The sequence below is a fragment of the Strigops habroptila genome, chromosome 16 (assembly GCF_004027225.2).
Source record: "Strigops habroptila isolate Jane chromosome 16, bStrHab1.2.pri, whole genome shotgun sequence".
NCBI classification, from domain to species: Eukaryota; Metazoa; Chordata; class Aves; order Psittaciformes; family Psittacidae; genus Strigops; species Strigops habroptila.
The window spans coordinates 5,479,703-5,497,563 of NC_044292.2; the positions used below are offsets into that span (position 1 = coordinate 5,479,703).

The following is a 17,861-nucleotide window of genomic DNA, read 5'->3' on the forward strand; positions in this document are numbered from 1 at the left end:
AACCTGATTCATTCCATGATCCTATGATTTTGTGGAGCTGGGGCTAGATATCCAATACCATCCTGATATGTTCTTTCACTGCATTGCTATAGGGGCTGTACCCTGCTACAGAAGGGTAGCAGGAATGGGGCATAATACCACTACGGAGAGCCCTGGAGCCCCTACGTGGTCCAGCTCTTCCTTCCATTTACCCTCATGCTCAGACCACTGTAGCTTTTCTAATTCCCTGCTCCATGAAATGGCTTTTCTTACCTGGAACATTTCTTACACCACCTCGGGTGTCCTGCATCTCACTGTCAAGGTTGCTTTGGCAACAAACCGAGAGATGCTGGTGTTAAAGCATGAGCAATGTGTCCAGATTTCCACATCTCTCTGATAAAGGTCATCCACCCAGCACAGGAACTGCTGCTAAGTGTCTTTAAGATGCAATTAACCTGCCTCTCACAGGTCAGCGTGGCCTTCTGAGGAAGGAGAAGGGGCTTTGGTTGAGGAGGCTCTTGGAAGAGGCTGATAAAGGCATCCAGATTCCCTTGAGCCTGAGGGCACCACTGGAGAGGGGAAAGCATTAACCTTATCAGAGCAGTTCTTCAGGTTTGCAAATATGAGGCAATATATTGGTTTGGGTGATGTTTTCCCTCTTTTTAAGTGATTACATGAGAGTGAGTACCCCTCTGCATAGAATACTGTTCAGTGTAAACCAGAGAGAGGTCAGAGCCTCATCTAATGGAGAGGGTAAGGAATGTAGAAAGTGGAAGGGATGGCAAAGGAGGAGTTATTCACCTCCTCGCATGAGGTTGTCTGGGAAGCAGAACAGGCTGGGTGCTTGCAAGGTACAGAGTCAGTTCTTGGCCAAGGAACATCCATCCCTTCCCTGCTGTAGAAGTGATGGGCAGCATCTGAGCACCAGCACTGGGTTTTCATTCCCTCATCCTTACAGTCTCATTTCCTTTCCTTCCTCAGAAGAAACGATGAGGTGACACACATCAAGATCCAGAACACAGGGGATTACTACGACCTGTATGGAGGGGAGAAGTTCGCCACCCTTGCAGAGCTGGTGCAGTACTACACGGAGCAGCATGGGCTGCTGCGGGAGAAGAACAGCAATGTCATCGAGCTGAAGTACCCTCTCAACTGCCAGGACCCCACCTCAGAGAGGTAAGGCACCTTCTAACAGCCTCTGGTGCTGGCTTGGGTTTGGAAAGGAGCCTGAAGCAGAGTGTGTTGGGGTGTGATGTAGGTTTCGTGACCCAAAAACTGCATCTCTCTAGGATATGGCTCCTTAGCTGCGCTGCATGACGTGACCAGATAGATAACAGCAAGGCTAGATAACAGCAAGGCCCAGAAGCTAATGCTAATGTCATCATGTGCCAGTAAGCTTTCTCTAGCTTTTAATCAAATGGGAACATAGAATCATAGAATAGTTTGGATTGGAACGACCTTCAAAGCTCATCTAGTCCAACCTTCCCTACTAGATGATCTTAAGGTCCTTTCCAACCCTAACTATTCTATGATTCTATGAGCAGGGACATCTTCAGCTAGATCACGTTACTCAGAGCCCTGTCTGGAAAGGGTCCTGCAGGTCTATCCTTCAGGATAGCTTTGGTTTTAAAAGAAAGACCTTGCAAGTGACTTGTCTGCCTGCAGATCACTGGGTAGAAATGCCCTGGAAGAAGCCTTCCCCATCCCATCTCACTCTGTAGCCACTGTTCACCCCTGTAGCAACACACTGTTGCCTTGCAGGGGTGGGGATGGATGACTGGGGATGTTACCACCAGCCTCCCCTTTCCTCCCCTTGCTCTGGGACGCTCCAGTGACCGCTATTTTCCTTTCCCCCCCACTCAGTTCCCCCAGTATCACATGCAGTGGCACAGTGGTTGGAAAGAGGAACGCCTCATGATGCCAAAGCAGGCTCCCAACTGCTCTAACATTAACGTAGGCTGCTCTCAGTTCCCAAAACAGAGCAGAGGTGCTCCTCTCCATGCCATCATGTGAGGCAATGGGAAGTCCCTCCAGCTCCTGTGCTCCCAAGGGAGGTTTCTTTGCTCATTCCAAACCCCTGGTGTGAGGAGCCTGTTAGCAGAACCTCTGGAAAAGTGGAAACCCCCTTTAGCTGGGTTTCCCCCTCTTCTCCTGCCAAGGAAAGTCTGGCTTGGCATAGAAGCTCCAGACCACACATCTGGTGCCATCAAGGGGAAGGGAAGGGAAAGGGGCCAAGTTCTCTAAATATATGGAATGACGATGGTGTTGGAATATAGCAGGACACGTCAGGGTGGCCTGTTCCCAAACCGGAGTGTGAATGGCAGCAGTGCTGTAACCAGGCACTGCTGGACCTCACTGGAGGTGGGTCATTCTTCCCTCATGCAGCACCATGATCCTAATGCCTTCCCAAGCCTGCAGGAAGGAATCTTGCTCTTTAGAGGTCTTCCCAGCCAGGCTTGTAATGCTTGCCTATGCAGAATGCTGAGTCGGGACTCAAAGGCATCAAAGCATCACTGACTGCTGTTCCATAAGCTTCATCCCCTGGGACAAGGCTGCCCAGACATGACGTGATGCCATCGCATGGCCCTGGGAAGGTTATTTTGAGCCTCTCTCAATTCCTGGCAGCTTGGCTGCTGGGCCAGGAGCCAGCACCTTCAGAATGGGACCTGTGGCATCTGCCCAGAGCCACTGCTGAGAGCTGGGGGTTGAAGCTCTGCTTTGCTCCAAGCTGTTATTTGTATCTATGGAAGGCTGGATGCTGGTCCCTGAGCCACGGATGGCTGGTGTGTAGGTGAGATGTGCTGCTGTGCACTGGAACAGCTCACCTGGCATAGCCAGAGCATGGGGCTGGCACAACAGTGCTGCTGTTTATATGTAATATGCAGCCTAGAAACCCCCCATGTGCTGGGCTGTATCGGAAGGAGCATGGCCAGCAGGCTGAGGGAGGGATGCTCCCCCTCTACTCCACTCTGGGGAGACCCCCTCAGCAGTCCTGTGTCCAACAGCACAAGAGAGGCTTAGATATAAGGCAGAAGCTCTTCCCTGTGAGGGTGCTGAGGCGCTGGCACAGGGTGCCCAGAGAAGCTGTGGCTGCCCCATCCCTGGCAGTGTTCAAGGCCAGGTTGGACACAGGGGCTTGGAGCAACCTGCTCTAGTGGAAGGTGTCCCTGCCTGTGGCAGGGGTTGGAACTGGATGAGCTTTAAGGTCCCTTCCAACCCAAATTATGCCAGTGGGTTGAGCAGCCAAACTGGGAGCCTAACGTGGGTTTGCCATGAACCACTGATGGCAGTGATTTGTGTGTTTCTGAGCTGACCTTGCTCTCCATCATTCTCCATAGGTGGTACCATGGGCACCTCACTGGCAAGGAGGCAGAGAAGCTTCTGACGGAGAAGGGGAAACCAGGGAGCTTCCTGGTGCGGGAAAGCCAGAGCAAACCTGGAGACTTTGTCCTTTCGGTGCTGACAAATGAGGATAAGATGGAGACTGGGGACCGGAAACCACACGTGACCCATGTCATGATCCACTACCAGGTTGGGAATGTGCTATCCCTGTCCCTGCCACAAGCATGGGGTGTGTGACCCAGATGGGATCCGAGTGTTCCCATCTCACTGTGGTTTTATCCTCTTCTCCTGCAGCCAGATGGGAAGTATGATGTAGGGGGAGGAGAGAGGTTTGACACACTCACAGACCTGGTGGAGCACTATAAGAAGAACCCCATGGTGGAGAAATCAGGAGCTGTGGTTCATCTGAAGCAGGTAATAGCTGTTCTAGCACATGTTTGTGGGTTCTGTGCTTGCCCATGCTCCTGGGGATCTGTGCTTTGGGAACTCTCTGCTCCCAGAACATCCCATGGGCTGCTTGCCATGCTTGTTCAGGCTTATGCTGGCCAGGGATGGCCCTGGCCTTGCCTCAGGAATGGACCCAATTGCTGCCAATGGGAATCCCTGGGGGCATTGGCAGGAACTGGGTCCATTCAACGGGAAATTTATCTGTCTTTCTGTTATTGAAAGTGGTTTCTATTCTATCTCCATCTGTCTTTCAGCCATTCAATGCCACGCGCATCAACGCAGCTAATATTGAGAACAGAGTGAAGGAGCTGAACAAGATGGCAGACCACAGTGAGAAGGCCAAACAAGGGTTCTGGGAGGAGTTTGAGGTACCAGATGCTCCTGTGCTCTGTCCTATTTGTGTCTGTGCATGAAGAACATCGTAGTTGCATGGGAATGTTATGGTTTCCCAGCACTGAAGTCCTCTTCCTGCCACCATTCCCTCTGCTCTCCTCCACATTAGGAAGCCAAGCAGTTCATCCAAAGAGCCCTTCCTTTGCCTCTGACTCCCCCTGTCTGCCTAAAACACCTTGTTCTGTTGTGTTCTGCCCCACAGATGCTGCAGCAGCAAGAGTGCAAGCTCCTCTACCCCAGGAAGGAGGGACAACGACCGGAGAACAAGGCTAAGAATCGCTATAAGAACATCCTTCCCTGTAAGAAGACACTGAATAGTGGTTTGGGGGTTTTATCACAGTTTCTAATCGTAAAAACTAGCCTTTTTGGGGTCTAGCTAACCCTGCAGAGCTTGCTGATGGTAGCTGAGCTGGGAAGAGATGCACACTGTCCTAGTGGAGTGGTCCAGTGAGTTCATAGTGTTCTCCATCCCCTTTCTAACCCGGTCCTTCCCTTTTGCATGGGAAACTGGTAGGTTGCTCTCCTCTCTTTGTGCTGTGAGTCCAAACATGCTTCAGAGCAGTTCAGAAGTCATATGGAGCCAGAGCTTCTAGAGGAAATAGTGGAAAACTTGAGCTCAGGTTAGTTGCAACACTGCAGATCACTGATGTCCACCCAGATGTCCACCCAATCCAATCCAGATTACTGGATTGGCCACACCACTGTGAGCCAGGTAGTGTTGAAGTGCCACGAAGTGTTATCATGAGAGCATTTCACACCCTCTTTTGCAGTAGTTACCCATGTGGCTGCATGGCTGAGCCCTTGCTGGGAGGCGCAGTGACTGCCCTGTGTGTGTGACTCTCCTGTGTTCATTTGGACTCTCTGCAGTTGATACCACACGGGTGGCGCTCCGAGACGTGGATGAGAGCGTGCCTGGGTCAGACTACATCAATGCCAACTACATCAAGGTATTGGGAAAGAGAAGACAATATCTGGGGTTGTCCTGATGGTTTAAGTCCTGAGGGGATGGCCTGTCAGGATCAGTGTTTTTCACTGGGTCCAGACCAAACACTGGTTTTCTACTGTATCCCAAGGGATCGCATCATTCTGTCACGTCCTATTTGCTTCTATCTAAGAGTTTATCTCAATCCCCTTCTTTCCTACACCTCTTAAAGAGGTCCTGACCCAGACTCTCTGTCATTGAACATTATCTCTGAGGTTAAATTATAACTATCATCTGTAAGCAAAGAGCTGCTTGAAGCTGTATTTCCAGCAGTGCTGCTCTGGCACTTAAGCACCAGCCTTTGGGAAACCTTATTCCAGCCACATCCACCTGCAACTCATGCAGATGCGCTAAAGCAGTTCTCATTCCTCACTCCAGCATCATTGGCTTCATTTTCCATCCTCTCCTTTGCTCCTCAGAGCATCCCTGAAGACGAAAGGAACTCGGAGCACTGCAAGATCTATATAGCCACCCAGGGCTGCCTGCAGACAACAGTGAATGACTTCTGGGCCATGGTGTATCAAGAGAACAGTCACGTCATTGTAATGACAACCAAGGAGGTGGAGCGGGGCAGAGTGAGTGCATGTAGGGTGCTGTCACCAAGCCTGAGGGTCATCTGGTACTAACAGTGTTGAGATGTCTCTGGTTAGCTTTCATCTCATTTCTTTTCTCTCTTGTGATGTTGCTTTAGCTCTTCTTCATGAGGGAAATGTACCACAATCTCCACAGCCCCATAAGTACTAACAGGGTGTCCCTCATGTCTTGCTTCAAGGGGGTATGGGTTTATTCTCATGTCTTCAGGGCAATTGCAGGTTGCAGAGAGAAAGCATTGTGCTCATTACAGCAAGCTGGAAAGCAAGGAGGAGGGATGTAAGCTGTGTGAAGCCTAAAAGTAATTGTACAACCTGTGTACCACCTGCATGCATTTCACCAAGGGTGGGTTGGTAGAGGCCAAGAAATACAGTGAAATTCCACTCAGAGCCATTTACTAGCACTGCCTTTTGTAGTGGAGAGAGGAGCTAATTCACTATGGTTGGCACTAATGGCTTTGCTTTGGAGTGAGAGGGAGGCTGTGATTGCAGCAGCTCCGTGCAGAGATGGGTCCACTCACAAGCTGCCTTCTGTCTTGGCAAAGCCAGCATAGCAGAGAAGGGTGTGCTGGAGGACAGGAGGGTTATAGGCTGACCTGCAGCCCCTTGGGATGAAGGTTTGGCTCAGGAGTTAGGCAATGACCAGACCAACAGCTCAGTGCTGTGTATTAAGTCTATACCTTTGCCAAAGCAATACCTGAGGCTGGGCTAACTAAGGAGGGAGATTTCCCTTGGGATCATGTCCTTCCTATAGGAACGGCCCTTTCTGGTACAAAGGAAACACTGTGTGTGTGTGTCTCTCCCTTAAACCACTGCACTGGGGCTCGCTGTCCTTGGCGTGCAGCAGCATCCCTGAGCAAGGTGCTTGGGGCTGCATCCTCCAGCTCCCCAGTCGCAACTAATGGTGTTATCTGGTGTTGCTGCAGAACAAGTGCTTCCGTTACTGGCCAGACAAGAGCTGCACCAAGGAGTATGGGTGCATCTGCGTGCGGAACGTGAGCGAGCGGGAGGCCCAGGGCTACTACCTGCGGGAGCTGGAGATCCTCAGGACCGACAGGGTGAGTCCTGCTGCTGTCTGCCCACTGCACTGCAACCATGGGGAGGGAGATGGGGCTCTTCTGTTTGCTTGCTGGGTGTTTATAATGGTCCCATTGCTGGGCCACACTGCCCAGCTTTGATAAAGAGAAAGGAAGGAGACAGCTAATAGGAGGGTTTATGACCTGGTGGGGTTTGCTCCCTGCAGGATGAGCGCCCAAGGCTGGTGAAGCACTATCAGTATTTCAGCTGGCCAGACCATGGGGTGCCCAATGAGCCTGGAGGGGTTCTGAGCTTTCTGGACCAAGTGAATCGGGCACAGCGAAGCATTCCAGACACGGGGCCGATCATAGTGCACTGCAGGTAGGAACCAGGGGGCTGGCAGTGGGGCATTGCAGTGAGGATGGGTAATAAACACATTCCTCTGCTTCTAAGGGTCAGCATTTTGCTGGGCTTATCATAGAATCATAGAATGGTTTGGGTTGAAGGGACCTTAAAGCTCATCCAGTTCCAACCCCCTGCCACGGGCAGGGACACCTTCCATTGATTTTATTCTTCTCCCTCTCCAGTGCTGGAATAGGACGCACGGGCACCATCATAGTGATAGATATTCTGGTGGATATTATTCACAGGCAAGGTATGTCTCCATGTCTGTCTCATGGCTTTCACTGTTTGCCTTGCTCTGACTAGTTATGGGGTAACCCTGCTCTTGTGGATACAGGGTCTCCAAGCAGTGGGTTTGACTTGTCTGGGAAACAGCGGGTATAGGCTTAGCATAGACGCAGGGTGAGAAGGGCTTTTGTATGATGCCCAGCTCCCTGTTTCTCCATGGGACTGGAAATAGAGCTCTACTGTAATAACACACGAACCCTCTCCAAATGGGTTTGCACATGGACAGCCGTATAGTGAGGGAGATGCTTTCAGCAACACAGCACAGGATAGTCCTCTCATTGGCATCAATGGAGCTGAATTTCAAGGTCTCCTGTACAACCCTCTGTTACTGAGGGCAGAGGGGAAAAGGCTCAGTAAGAGTAACTCCAGTAGCCCATTATAAATGAGCTCCCTGAATTCTTCTGTGTAGAAGGGCTGTCACCCTCTGCTGAGAGCCTGGAGCTGTTACGGAGCTCTCTGTGGTATCTCTGTGCATGGTCCAGGAGCCTTGAGGCAGGTTGATGTTCTTCAGCAATGGTTGTACCCTCAGCAGTGGTTGTATCTAGTTCATAAACCATGCAAGGATGGTAAGTCAGGACCTATCGGAAGCTGCTGCAGAACAGACCTAATTCCCCTTTCCCTTACTCCAAGCAAGTCCTCCCTGCCTCATGCCTCTGCCACCACAGTCCAAGGTGAAAAAGCATCTCCAAGGCACCGAGATGCACCAAATCCTTTTGATCTTTTGGAAAGCTTTTCTAAGTTGTCCTGAGGAGATAGTTTTCCAGCCGAATTCCCACTCCTTGAATGTGCCCTTCTCCTTCTTGAGCAGGGCTGGACTGCGACATCGACATCCCCAAAACCATCCAGATGGTGCGCCGGCAGCGCTCGGGGATGGTGCAGACAGAGGCCCAGTACAAGTTTGTTTACATGGCTGTGCAGCAGTACATTGAGGCCGAGCAGAAGAGGTTGGAAGAAGAACAGGTAAGTCCCATTCAACTGGGTTGGAAAAGCCAGGGCAGAACTTGGCCTGCACCAAGCATTACTTCCACCTTCTCCCTGGAGCTCAAATCCTGCCCTGAAGACATGGGAATAAGCCCATAGCCATGCTCCTTGCTGGCATATGGGACATTGTAAGGCTTTCTTCTAGGAGTGGGATGCTATGGTCTCTGCTTTCTCTTTCAGAGGAATAAAAGGAAAGAGCGGGACTACTTGAATATTGGCTACTCTCCCATGGAAAAGGGCAGAGCCAAAGGGCAGCCCCCTTCACCACGGACTCACACTGTGTAAGCTGAATGTCTCTCTGCCAGGGATAGGAACTTCATCAGTAGAAAGAATAGCTTAAGTGAAGTATTTATCCTTTACCAGCCTGTCTCTCCCATACCTGACACCTAACCAGTTGCTGGCATCCTATGGGAATGGCTAAAACCAACCAGATGATCCCCATAGCCCACCTTGCTTGTGTGCTATGCTTTGGGAAAGGAAAGGAGGAAACAGGTCCCAGCCTTTAGTGAGTAGAGCCCCATATCCTTGGCTCTGGAGAATCAGCTAAGAACTGCCACTGAGCATCTCTTACAGCAGAATGTGAAGGAAGATGAGAGCAGAGGGAGGTGGATTTGCACCCATGTGCTAAGTAGCATGAGTTCCTTACATAAGCAGAGAGAAAATACCCCAGATTATGTGTTTTCCTCTTGCCCCAAGTGATGGGACAGCAGTGAATGATGGAGAGGGGTCGTAAGTTGAAGGAGAGTGGGTAGGGCCATATGTCAGCTATATAAAAATCAGAGCTTTTGGGCACTTTGAGTTGCAGGGTTGATTCTGAGAGGAGAGATGGCTGGGCAGGAGCAGGAGTGGGTGTTAGAGTGGAGGCAGAAAAGCTGTTGCTGAGCTCATGCAGAATGAAAGATCCAACTGAGAAGAGGGCAAAGGGAGATGTCACATATTCGCTCCTGTAAGTTCAGCTTTGGGCATCAAACCTCCTTTAGAGGTACTTGGATCTGCCCTTTGGAGCAGCCCTCTCCTTCACTTAGATCCATTCAAATTGGCTATGTAGAGAAAGTAAGAGTAGGGAATACCAGGATCTGTATCCACCGAGCCAGCATAAACTCTGCATCCATGAAAGGCTGATGCAGAGGAAGGTGCAAGGCTCATTCCCAAGCTGTATTTGAACTGAAGAGGGGTGTTCCAGCCAGAGGGAGAGAAAGCAGGGATTGAGAACAGCAGGAAGCTTGATGTCATCCTATCCACAAGGCTGGGGAGGGAAAAGGGAGCTTGGCTGGGCCATTACCTGCCTCAGAGCAGGGAGGCTGTTGATGTTAAGGCTTTGTTTCTTGACAGGGTTGATGATGAGTCAGCTTCCGTCTATGAGAACCTGAACATCAAAAGCCCAAAGGTTTCAGGGATGAGTAACACGGGGCGATAAAGGAGCCAGCGTGAGCTGTGTGGAGGCTGTACAGGTAGGAATGCTCCCCATGCTTAACTGAGAGTGTCACCACGGTCTGTTCACATCATGCAGCTCTCTGTGACTCTGCCTGCATTGAGGAAGGCAGCTGAGCTGTGATGGAATTGGATGGAGCCTAAAGATGTGGCTGTGGCCAGATGGGAGAACAGGGGGAATGGGGTAAGGAAATCTCAGCAGGGAAGCACATTTACATCAGCAGTGAGGGGCGAGATCTGCTTTTGGGCTGTTATATCAGGAAGCTGTCAGACATGCAGAACAAGACTGTGCTAATAGGAGAGACCTCGCTCTGTCGCTTATCACTGCACTTTTCTCCCAGTTACAACCCATCCCACCCTTCTTCCTTCTTTTGGAATGCAGGTTTTACAGTGTTTACGTCCACCCTTTCCAAGTCCTGCGACTGCAGACAGTTTCTTTTGCCTGTCTTGCCTTCCCAAGCACCTTGGATTCAGCGAGGAAGCAAGAAGCTGACTAAGAAGCAAGTAGAGTCTGCACCTACAAACATGCCTTGACCTAACTTATTCATGAGAAGGATCTCCTCCCGTTCTCCCTTGGAGCAGTAGGTTGATATTTATGTGGAAGTGCCTCTGGACATTCATTAGGGCATCAAGGCTCAGTTTTAATTATTTGTTTTTTAATTTAAGATTCTTATTTTTTACACACAAAATGTTCAAAGGAATGGAAACGACTATTTGCTTAGGAGCTTTCCCAGGGTTGCCCACTTAGGGCGTTAGTAAAACATTAGTACACTTCAATGTCTTCATTAGGTCAATCATTTCTAGGCTTAGAAGTGTTTCTAGACTAAATCCTGGAGTAACTTTGCTGCCTGTGAGAAAGGGAGAGAAACAGAGCGTGCTGCCTGGCCCCAGGTATTTGCATCTCTGTGGATTCTGCTTCTCACACTTCCTTTTGGCTGTACCAGTTGTAGATGTCTATGCAACCCTGCCAAAGCACACCGAGCAGTCCCTGCTGTGCTGCTGTAGCACAGCAGATGCACGTGTGTGTGTGCCTGAGAGCCCACAAGCTGCTCTGCATGTGGGTTTCATAGCAGAGCTGAGAGGCAGAGATGAGCATCTCCATCCTTGAAGGGGTCTGAATGTGAAATCCCACCTAGCTGAAGGGTGCTGAAGAGTAGGAAAGCAGCTTTGGCTGTGTGCTGTGCTGTTAGCCACCCCTAGTGAGTAACAGCCTAGGGTGCTAATCTGAGCTGAACCTGTTGAGCTGGGCCCCTCTAAGCTTGATGCAGCTCTGCATTACCTTGCTGCATGAGCTCTTTTTCCCCCTCCTTCAACTATATGACAAGGCAAGTGTTGTGTCTGCTGAGTAGGGGTGTTGTAGGAGTGTTTGTGACTTGACCAGTGCCATGAAGATGTGTGTTACAGAGCAGAGTATTCCAGCTCTTGCTGGTAAGTCTTGACTTGCGACTGCCAGTGCTTCCTGCTGTTCCAGCCCTAAAGCCAGCAAAAAGTCCTGCCAAAGAACCCCTTCCCGCAGGATTCATCAGCATCCAGTGCTGTGGGGGGCCTTGGGGCTGAGCGCTGGTGCCTGAACCTCCAGAGCATGTGTTGATGTCCTCCTGGGTCTGGAGCTGGATGGACTTGCTGCTTGGTTGGGGTGTTAGTGCCTGGAGTGTCGGCTCCAAGTGTTGAAGCAAAGCACAATGACATACCTTGGCTGTATTTCCTGGCTGGTCTTTCTGCTCCCTTGTCACAGGGGCAGGAGAACTGTTTCTTTTTATTGCACTTTTAATAAATGTTGAATATTCTCAAGGCTTTTTTCTTCTTTGGGAAAGTGACTGACAGTTGATGTGGACAGTGGGGCATTCTGATATCTCCCATCACCAAATGCTGCTATTGAGGGCCCTGTTTTCACTTGTTTTTCACTTGTCTTTCACTTGTTTTGACTCTTCCTTTTGACTATGCACGAGGGAGAGGTTCAGCTGCCTGTTAGATAAACCTTCAACTTCGGTTTCCAAGTACATGGGGAGAAGGGGAAATGGAAAGGGACATCCATAAAGATGCTGTGACAAACTACTAGGAACATTGTACTGTGAGAACATCTCTGTGGCCTATTTACCACCATAACAATAGATTTTAGGAGGCTGGAGATGTTATTTCCCTCTCCTCTGCCTCATCAGTGGGAGTTGAATGGTACAAAGATGCAGTGACAAAGCATTTCATCTCTTTAGTGTCTGTTTGCTGGGCTTGGTATCAAATGGACCTGGGGAAATTGGAAGTGCCTTCTCTTCCTTGAGCCCCTTTTTGCCAAGAACACGCATAAATTGGTGCTGTGAAGCATCCTTTCAGTGGCAATGGACAGGAGGATCCAAGCGAGAATCCCTGTCAAGCCCAATGCCTTTGGCAGAAGCTGTGACGGTGCCTGGAGTAGCGTCTGCAGACACAGTAATACCAGCCTGTAGCTGAACAACAAAGGTGGTGCAGATCCAGCTTCCCACCGAGGGTTTGCATAGCAACAGACTTGAGCTACTTCTGCTGTTGCTTCAGCCTTTTCTGCTCCAAATTAGATTTCCTGGGAAGGGAGACTGGAAGCATCTTTCCCCCAGCTGGGAGGAAGCAGAACATGAGCAGTCTTTTGCAGCTTCTCATTTTCCAGGTCGAAATCAGGTAAGCACAGAGGGATGTGGAACCTGGGACAACACCATGGAGATGGTAAGTGTGAATTTACAGGATAAAGCTGGATTATACAACATTGGCACAGACATGCCACTTGCTGTGTAGCTCCATGATCTGGGAACGCAGCTGGACTCAGGGCTCCTACGTGACCACCTCCAACTGCAAGTAAGAAGGGAAATGTGGAGTAATTGCCGCAAATTGACACCTTGCATTGTATAAAATATAATTTAATACATACATGTATGGTACTTGCATACAATACTGTCTTACATCCATGTGTTGGAATAGAAAACATTTAATCATAAGTTGCCTTCATCATGAAGACTTTAATCACTGTCAGATCACTGCGTTAAATACAAATATAGTGTAAGCAACTGGCCTGTGTCTTAATACTGACACATTTGATGATTAGGAGGGTAAAGCTTTTGTCATTTTGGCAACAGTTTGCCTGTGAGAAGCATGAATGAAGTTTGCTGATGAATTAACTTGAGGGGAGAGTTGTTCTGCTATGTCAGGGTGCCTAAAAACTCCCCCCACTGTGTTCAGAGTTGCTTTCCAGGTAGGAATGAGTGATTTTTAAGCATCTTCTTAAGGAAAACCGAGTAGAATGGGCACTCTGTTCCATTCCCAAGCTCATTAGGATGGTAACACAACTGAGGTGGCGGGTAGCGGTGGCAGATCCATGTTTGGTCAGCAGGAGGCAGCATTTACACCTCCAACATGGAATAACACAAGGGAAACGTTTCAAGCGTGTGGCATAAGGATGATTTTCATCTGTTTATATGCCTTGGACATGTCTTTACCCTCCCAATCCCAGCTCCTCTTAGGAATAATCATGTAGATCCTTCAGTTTGCAGAAATAGCCCTTTATTCCCTGAGGGAGTTAGAGGAACTGCACCCCCTGTCATCTGGTATCCGGTCAGGATGGTGCACAGGGCGAACAGTCCCAGAAACCTTCAGAGCTCTACTTTCCATGGGGATTTTGGCAGCAGGATGCTGCAGCAGCTCCTTGGAGCATTCCTGGGCTGGCGACAGCTTGGCAGGGATGTATTTCAGTAGAGCTCCTGAAGGTGAACGCATGTGTTCAACATAGAGCAGGCCACGAGGTCTTCCAGGACCAAGGAATGCTGTTGGAGCAGCAGCCCTATTCCTGCCTCCATGATGTGCTGCTAGATGGGAGTGAGGAACTGCTTTGCTGCTACTAGAAAGGGAGTTGTGTCACTGGTGTCGCTGCCGTGGTGTGTTTGGAGGGAAGATACTCTGGCCTGCTAATGGCAACAGTCCTTGTGAAGCAGCGGAGGTTCCCTGTCTTCAGGGCACACTGGACTGGCCACAGAATGATGCAGAACAGGATGATGATCAAGGCAGAGAGGAGCACTATGCGTTTCCAGTCGTCACACATGTCGCAGCGGGACAACCTCCCAGCTAACCCTGTTGGAGGGGCCTCTGAGCTTTCTGGCTTGCTCATGGCAACATCAATGGAGACACACGAGTCTGGATTCTCAGGGTCATCGGATGGCTGACGGCAGCAGAGCTTGGTCCCTTCCATCCACAGCACCTTCTCCTGCTGGAGCTCAGGAGGCAGCGTGGCAAGGAGCTCCTTGCTGGTCTCCAATGCTGGGGCACCTTCCAGAGGGATGCTGGTCAACTGCCTGCAGAAGGGGCAGGGGAGCTGGTCCTCTGGTTGGTTTGGGGGCAACCCCGTGCTCAGGCGGGCCACACATTCCAGGCAGAAAACATGGGAGCACTGGAGCAGTTTGGGTGTCTTGAAGGTGTTGTCATAGGTGTTGAAGCAAATGGAACACTCAACAGGGGAGGTTGGCTTTGGAGACGTTGGGTTCGGAGAGCCAGGTTTGTCGGTTGGGGATCGAGCCTTCCTCTTGCCATCTCCTGGGGAGGTGACAACAATGGGGCTGATGGGGATGGGGATTTCATTTGGAGATGCAGGGACTGGGCTGGTGGGAGACTCTGCCGTGTTGGAATGCCATAGCTGCGTGAAGCACGACATGATGGTGCCCGGTGAAATAAAGAGAGCCCTGGGAGACTCTAGAAGAGAAGAAAACCACAGCCTTCATTTTAAACAATGTGAAGATGCCCATCACCACACCTGTGTTTAACCCCTTAAAAGAAACCAAGAGCAAGTTGATGACTTCCAATGCATCCTGAGCCTGGAATAGATCCCTGCTAGAGGTGAGAATGACACAGGTAGCCTGGTTGAAGCTGTTACCGAAGGTGAAGTTAAACAGCCTGCGAAGAAGCAAGCAACCAGCAGAGATCCACCATCCAGCCAAAGCCTTTCCACCAGCACCACCATGGCATGATAGATGGGTGCAGTCTTTCCCCGTCCATGCCTCCCTTTGGGCAGATAAAACACAACAAGAACCTACCACGGCTGGTGCTGCCCGATACCTGAGCAGGGAGGAGAGCAGAAGACTCCATGAGGTCAAGTAGGGACCTCGCTATGGCAATCTATTAGTCTGGGAGGCACTCAGATATTATGGTGGCAGCATGGGCAAGGCCTAAGAGACAGATAACACTATTCAGTTGTGGAGGTAGCAAGGGGGGTGAACCTCTTCTCTCTTGTGTGCTCATAGAGGTTGTGCCTTGGATCATGGTTCTAGGAGGTGAGGCACCACCCAGTGATGCTGCCTGGCTTTGTGTATCCACAGTGGGATTGAGCTCCCTCATCTCACCGGAGAACCCAATGGAAGGGAGGACACAGTTTAGTGCATCCTCAGCCACAAAAAGCACAAGGAGCATCTCTACTTATCACCATGACACAGCAAGAAAAGCAATGTTGGAGGAAATGGCCCTGGTGTGGGAGCAAGGGGAATTCTCCACTGTTTCCTTGTTGCTCTGGTTTCTCTCAGGAAACACAGTTCTTCCCTGTCCTCAGCCCCTGGGGTGTGCCAGCACAGCCCAAGCCTTGCTCTGTGCTGCCATGTGCTTTGTCATGGCACGCAAGCAGGAGCCCTGAGGAGCTGATACACCAGTTTGAGTTATCCTAGGCTAGACATGCAGCTCTGCAGGCATTCCGAGACTCTGATACGTGACTTCGCTGCTATTGAGCACTTCTACCTGAAAAGCGTTTGGCTGGAGGAAATTCCCAGCCCGATGCTGTGTGCCTGGGGAACATTCCTGTAGGCTGTGTCACTGAACTAGCTGGGCTTGATTCTTTGTGTTGGGAGATTTAGCCATGACAAGCCAGAAAGGTTCCGATTGCTGCTGTAATTATAGGGCTCTATTATCCGGCAGTGGCTCACCAGCATGGGCTAGAGACTCCACATCCCTGCATTAAAGGCTAATTTAAGGCATCAGAAAGACTGTGTATTCCTTATATTGCACAAAAAAGTCTCCATTAAGAATGAAGTGTTCTCCCATCACAGCTCACACTGCCAGAGCTAAAACCAACTCTAAGAACCTTCCTTCTTCTCTTATCCTAAATGCAGCCATTCTTATGAAGCCTCTCCTCAAGTCACAGATTCTCTGCACCCTTCAGCATGTTGTAATGTTTCTTTAATGCAGTTTTCCTCTGACTAAAGATCACTGTGCATGTTTTAGCACAATGTGGCAGATGCTGATGAATTCCAAAGCCAAGTTGGCACAGAAATAAGGGAAGCCCCTGAGTTTTGTGGGTGTTTTTTCCCCACTAAATCTTCTGGTTTGCAGAATTCCATCCCCTACACCCAGTTCTTTGCAGTGCCTCAGCTTGGAGTGCTTGTAACAAATAAGCAGCACCACCAGTGGCAGAAGGTAACCTCAGAGAGAACCTTTGCTTATGAAACTGTAATCTCATAACCTATCTTATAAAGCTGCTCTGTTGGGGGTTTTACTGGGTTGTAATCTGACAGCTATAGCAACAGCCTTATCTTGACAGTAAAGCTTGAGGAAGTTTACTCACAATATTTGCTTCAAAATGAAGATACAGGCTTTTGTTCGCATTTTCCACTTGTTAAAGTTGATGGTGACACTATAGATGCTTTTTAGTTCTGATAAATTTACAGTCTACTTATTTTTATCAACATCTTTGTGCTATGTGGTACCTTGATCAGAGGTGATGCAGGTAGACTTAAAATGGGAAGATATGAAGAGTATAGAGCCAAGCTCACTAAAGCTGGAGGGTCCCAAGCACAGGCTGGTTTGGGTTGGTTTAAAGCTCATCTACTTCCACCCCCCTTCCACTTGACCAGGTTGCTCCAAGCCCTGTCCAACCTGGCCTTGAACACTGCCAGGGATGGGAAATCCACATTATTATGTATTTATTATTAGGAAATAAACCAATTAATATGGAATCTCACTAGAATTAGCTAGGATTTGGGGATTTGATTGGATTTTTCTTCCTTTGGGGGTTTTTGCACTACACGATCATATTATTTTTATTTATTTATATTTTAAACACAGAACATTATCTTCACTTGTTCAGACCTCCCTGGCACACTTCAATTCCTTAGCCCTGCACCTATTCCCTTCACTTTCCCAGCTATTTACCCGGGCTTTGCAAAAACCTTGGGAACAAGGTAAACCAAGGGTTTCCAAAAACCTTGGGAACATCAGTAAATAACTAAACCATCCAGGAGAGAGACATAAACCCAGATTTGAAACTAGGTATGATTCTTAAATGCTTCTATGAACTTCTATGATTCCTTTTTACTTCCCAACAACTTCTAGGAAACTTCTTTCCACACCATAAAGCCAGACAAAGGAGAACACACAGTTATGATAGTGGCCATGTAGTATGATTCTCTAATGGTATCTTGTAACTCAGAGCCACTGACTACACAGCGAGTTAAGAGGTGTACAGCAGATTAAAGTCTATAAATACCTGTTCAGAGTGCTGCTTAGGAGGAGAAAAGCATGTTCCAAGCTCTTGATTTCTACCCCTGAAGAGTCTTCTCTCTTTGTATCTCTCTTTGCAAGAGGATAGGCTTAGGGTCTTGTATTATAAGTTGCCTTCTGGTTTTCCAGATCCCCAGTTGCTTCCTGAGTTGTTTCCAGCACGGTAGGTCTGTGTACAAGTGGCCCTGCCGCTGTAATTCAGGTATCTTTTATACCTTCCTGTCCAGAGGTGACTTACCTGCTCCACCTGCCTTTCCCCATCACCACTGAATCACTCCACCGGCTGCGAGCGTGCTCCCGCTCCGGCCGGTTCCTGTGACAAACAGGGCAGGCTGGAATGCTCCTGATAAGGGGCAGTGCTGCAAGGAAGAGATGTGGGAAATGTTTACTTCTTCATCGTCTCTGGGCTGGGGAAGGCCTTTTGCTTTCAAATCCTTGCAATTCTTCAACTAGTTTTGTGGTTTCTTAATCACTCTTTGTAATCTGGTCTGGTTGGTGCAGATGTACTCAGCGTGTTT

General features: G+C 49.4%; 2 protein-coding genes across 3 annotated transcripts in view; one reads left to right on the top strand and one right to left on the bottom strand.

The window, feature by feature from the left end:
* The window catches only part of LOC115617351 (tyrosine-protein phosphatase non-receptor type 11-like), a 42,037-nt gene extending 30,394 nt beyond the window's left edge, over positions 1-11,643 (top strand). Inside the window, exons 3-16 of the mRNA XM_030507720.1 lie at positions 961-1,155; positions 3,318-3,510; positions 3,616-3,735; positions 4,023-4,136; positions 4,364-4,460; positions 5,029-5,108; positions 5,563-5,718; positions 6,660-6,791; positions 6,977-7,131; positions 7,338-7,405; positions 8,249-8,400; positions 8,602-8,702; positions 9,754-9,872; positions 10,235-11,643. Coding sequence (XP_030363580.1) covers positions 961-1,155; positions 3,318-3,510; positions 3,616-3,735; positions 4,023-4,136; positions 4,364-4,460; positions 5,029-5,108; positions 5,563-5,718; positions 6,660-6,791; positions 6,977-7,131; positions 7,338-7,405; positions 8,249-8,400; positions 8,602-8,702; positions 9,754-9,838 — 1,648 coding nt within the window. The 3' untranslated portion in view covers positions 9,839-9,872; positions 10,235-11,643. The remainder of the gene's footprint in view (positions 1-960; positions 1,156-3,317; positions 3,511-3,615; positions 3,736-4,022; positions 4,137-4,363; positions 4,461-5,028; positions 5,109-5,562; positions 5,719-6,659; positions 6,792-6,976; positions 7,132-7,337; positions 7,406-8,248; positions 8,401-8,601; positions 8,703-9,753; positions 9,873-10,234) is intronic.
* On the bottom strand, positions 10,492-17,524 carry RNF223 (ring finger protein 223). 2 transcript variants are annotated; one of them, XM_030507721.1, is made up of 2 exons: positions 17,330-17,524; positions 10,492-14,553 (listed from the first exon to the last, which is right to left on the bottom strand). In XM_030507721.1, exon 2 carries the CDS (start codon positions 14,513-14,515, stop codon positions 13,709-13,711), a length of 807 nt encoding a protein of 268 aa, XP_030363581.1. In that variant the 5' UTR covers positions 14,516-14,553; positions 17,330-17,524; the 3' UTR covers positions 10,492-13,708. The 2 variants fall into 2 exon arrangements, with proteins under 2 accessions (XP_030363581.1, XP_030363582.1); XM_030507722.1 differs by lacking the exon at positions 17,330-17,524 and adding an exon at positions 14,895-15,266.
* Positions 17,525-17,861: the final 337 nt, after the last annotated feature.

Coding starts and splice junctions, on each gene's coding strand:
- RNF223 (XM_030507722.1), bottom strand. CDS start 14,946: ATGGAGTCTTCTGCTCTCCTCCCTGCTCAGGTATCGGGCAGCACCAGC. Junction 14,554..14,894: donor ATCGGGCAGCACCAGCCGTG/GTAGGTTCTTGT, acceptor CTTCTCTTCTAG/AGTCTCCCAGGGCTCTCTTT.